The sequence below is a fragment of the Juglans microcarpa x Juglans regia genome, unplaced genomic scaffold (assembly GCF_004785595.1).
Source record: "Juglans microcarpa x Juglans regia isolate MS1-56 unplaced genomic scaffold, Jm3101_v1.0 JmScfU0043, whole genome shotgun sequence".
Classification (NCBI taxonomy): domain Eukaryota; kingdom Viridiplantae; phylum Streptophyta; class Magnoliopsida; order Fagales; family Juglandaceae; genus Juglans; species Juglans microcarpa x Juglans regia.
Genome location: NW_024475787.1, coordinates 23,640 through 27,004, shown reverse-complemented (window position 1 = coordinate 27,004; position 3,365 = coordinate 23,640). Strand labels below are relative to the sequence as shown.

The 3,365-nt window shown below is 36.8% G+C and overlaps 1 protein-coding gene across 1 annotated transcript; it reads left to right on the top strand.

Annotated features, from left to right (window-relative positions):
* Positions 1 to 737: 737 nt before the first annotated feature.
* On the top strand, positions 738 to 1,890 carry LOC121245505 (UPF0481 protein At3g47200-like). Its single transcript, XM_041143559.1, has 2 exons — positions 738 to 1,653; positions 1,808 to 1,890. The coding sequence occupies exons 1-2, from the start codon at positions 738 to 740 to the stop codon at positions 1,888 to 1,890; spliced, it is 999 nt and encodes a 332-aa protein (XP_040999493.1).
* Positions 1,891 to 3,365: the final 1,475 nt, after the last annotated feature.

The following is a 3,365-nucleotide window of genomic DNA, read 5'->3' as shown; positions in this document are numbered from 1 at the left end:
GAGTATTTTTATATAATGATATTATTTTTATAAGATATTTTATAAAAATATTCTTCATTTAAAATATAATTGTGTAAAATATTATAAAAAATATTGTGTCTCATCTAATAATTAATGGTCCTATTAATAACTCCGCAGACCATTGACATATAAAAATAGAACGAATAATAACGCCCTCATGTATTCAAATTTAAGATATAAATTTTAAAATTTATCTATTAAATTAAAGAAAAAAAAAACATTTTCTTATCATCCATGTTAGGTTCTTGTTCATTATCCTGAAAATGTTCCAACAATATAATAAATTAGTGGCATGACATGTTGTTCTCCTAAAATCCTGTGTAAAACTTCCATCAAATATGTTCATTCACCTTCTATCGCCAACTTCACACCCAGAAACTAGACCAGGAGGCAGGCAAGATGGTCAAGGACGTTGATTCAAAAATAAAACGAGGAAAAGGGAAAAAAACTAGAAAATCCTCGACGAGTGAGGATGGGGACTCGTCTTCTGATGACTTGGAAAAAGGGACCCCGATACTTCCACACAGAATTGCTGCATCTACAGTGTTCCCAAGGCACTCGTCGAGATTAGCGGCAAGAAATGGTTCGAGCCCCGCGTCGTCTCCATCGGGCACTACAACTGCAAGAACGACGCGAAACATAAACACCTCCAAGTGATACAAAAGCACAAGCAGAAGGTCTGTCGTAGCATTCTACAGTCCCACGCTGGAAAAAGCATGGAAATCATACGCCAAGAAGTTGGACAGATCGAGCTCATGTCCGAGAAGAAGAACGATACCGCGTTCCTCAAAATGCTGGTTCTTGATGGTTGTTTTATATTAGAATTGTTTCGAATACTTGGAAAATCGGAACCGAAAAAGATCGAGTCTGATCACCCTCTCGCCTCCGTGGCATGTGCAATACCATATTTCTACGGAGATCTTCTTCTGCATGAGAATCAGATCCCCTTTGTTCTTTTGAAAAAGTTATTTGAAACTTCCAAAATGCCTGATGAGGACTATCCTTTGTCCTTGCTTGCTTTGAGATTCTTTAACAAGGTAATGCGCAGATCCGAAAAAGATCTCGAAGAGATGAGCGAGAAAGTCGTGATCAATGACAGCTTGCATTTGCTGAACTTGGTTCGGTCAAGTTTTATCACCCCCGATCTAGATAAGCCACCGGCGACTGTGAAGAAAACAGAAACAGTACCGGCGATATACTGCATCACGAAGCTCCTCAAAGCAGGCATTAAGATCAAACTGCGTGAGGCGGCCGACAACTTCTTGGCTGTGAAATTCAACGAGGACAACGGAGTGATTGAGATGCCCAAAATAACCGTCGACTACTTCATGCACTCTTTCGTGGTGAACTGTCGGGCATTCGAGCAGTTGGACAACAAAAGCTCCAAGCACATCACAGTTTACGCCTATTTCTTGGACTGCTTAGTAAACACAGCCAAGGACGACGAGTACCTTTACGAACACAACATCATTGACAGTTATGTTGGGAAGAACAGCGAGGTCGTACAATTCATCAACAAGTTGGGGAAGGAGATGGACGTTAAAACCAATCGGTTTTATTTATACGACTTTTTCAGAAAGGTGGACGCTCGTTATAATAAAACGTGGAAAAGCAATTGCGGAGTTCAGCATAGTACTTTAATACCATGTCATTCATTTCGTTATTGGCAGCCCTTGTGTTGTTAGTGTTAACCATTTTGCAGACCTACTACACCATCTACGCTTATTATCATCCTAAATAATGGGCTTAATATCTCCTACTCGATCCGTCTGTTACGTGCATGCAGTGCATGTCTTCCATGAACAGCTAGAAAGGTGTCCGTATGGGAAGCTAGATCATGCTCAAGTTGTACGCGGTGTGCTTGATTAGCAGATCATAAGTTAGTTAGTTGTTTAGCTGTTTGATCGTCATGGTATAAGTCTTCTAGTGTGCTTGTTTTACTTTTACATCTTCTCGCTTGTTTGTTTTAAAGACTATTAATGTACGTGTTATCTCTTTCAGCTGGCACTCGTAATCAGGGTAGGAGTAGTACGTGTGTTTGTCTCTCCATTGATCAAGTCTTTATGTTTAAGCCTTTCGTTATTGGGGAGTACTTCAAATATCCTCGGAAACCTTTGCGTATTTCTCCATGGATTTTTAACAATTCTACGCCTAGCCTTTACTTATACTGTAAGGTTTCAGGGCAAGAAAAAGTCAGCCCGTTTGTTTTGATATCATGGCATTTACTTGCCCAAAAATAAAATATGGGAGTTTCTTGCCCACTTGGGTAAGAAAGGTAGCTGCAAGAGGGCTTCGGCCGTTAATTTGTAGCCTGATTTTTTGCCATACGCATGGATAAGTAGAGAGTTGTCACTACAAGAGATTGGGTTTTTTGAAATAAAAAATTGTCTAAAAAAACCCAAATTTTGTCCCAAATTGTATTTGGATATGAAAAAATTTCGTCTCTATTTTGTTTCAGAAAAACTGTCTCAAAAAGCTTTTGAAGAAGAAAATCAAACTTTGTCTCAAAAAATCATTTTCAGAGACGAAATTGAGCAAAACTAGTCGAAACTGTTCAAACCAAACTTTTTTTTTTGACGAACCGATTTCGTCTCAATACATTGTTCAAATAGAATATTTCTCTGTTCGAACTAATACATCCATTTGAACAATATGAAATATTCATTCGAACTAATGACCATATTTGATCCTGTTCGAACAGATTTTATGCGATCGAACTAATAAAATTTTCAAATGACTTGTGTTCAAACATAAATTATGTCTATTCGAACATAAATTTTATTTTCAGAAATTATATTCGTTTGTATGGGGTTTTGCATATTAATGTTGTTTGAACAAATATTTTATTGTTCAAACAACCGTATTTCTTAATTGTCATTCGAATGAGTTATTTTTTGTTCAAATTGGACTGTTTTTGTTCAAATGGAGTTATAAATAGTAGTTTACCGTTCGAACGATATTAATCATACAGATCAGAATTTAATTAAAAATACCATACTAATATTATACAAATTGTAATTCAAACATTAAATGTTCAAATGTTTTGGAACATCATAATATAAAGGTAATTAAAGAAAATATAAATTTAAGACTGGTTGTGGCATAGAGTTTTGGGACATCATTGACTGGAACTGTTCAAACATTTTTTGGTTTTTCAATTGCATCCTCTCTTCTAATTTCACCTCAAGATTTGTTGCTTGATCTAATCGGATCAGCAACTTTTTTTTCCTGGACCTCAAACGTTCTATCGCAAGTGTTGTTCCTCCAATATCTTAGTCTTATCGTCTTTCGATCTGGCTCGAGAAATGGATGATGATGTTGAGGATGGCTTCACGCAATGTCCT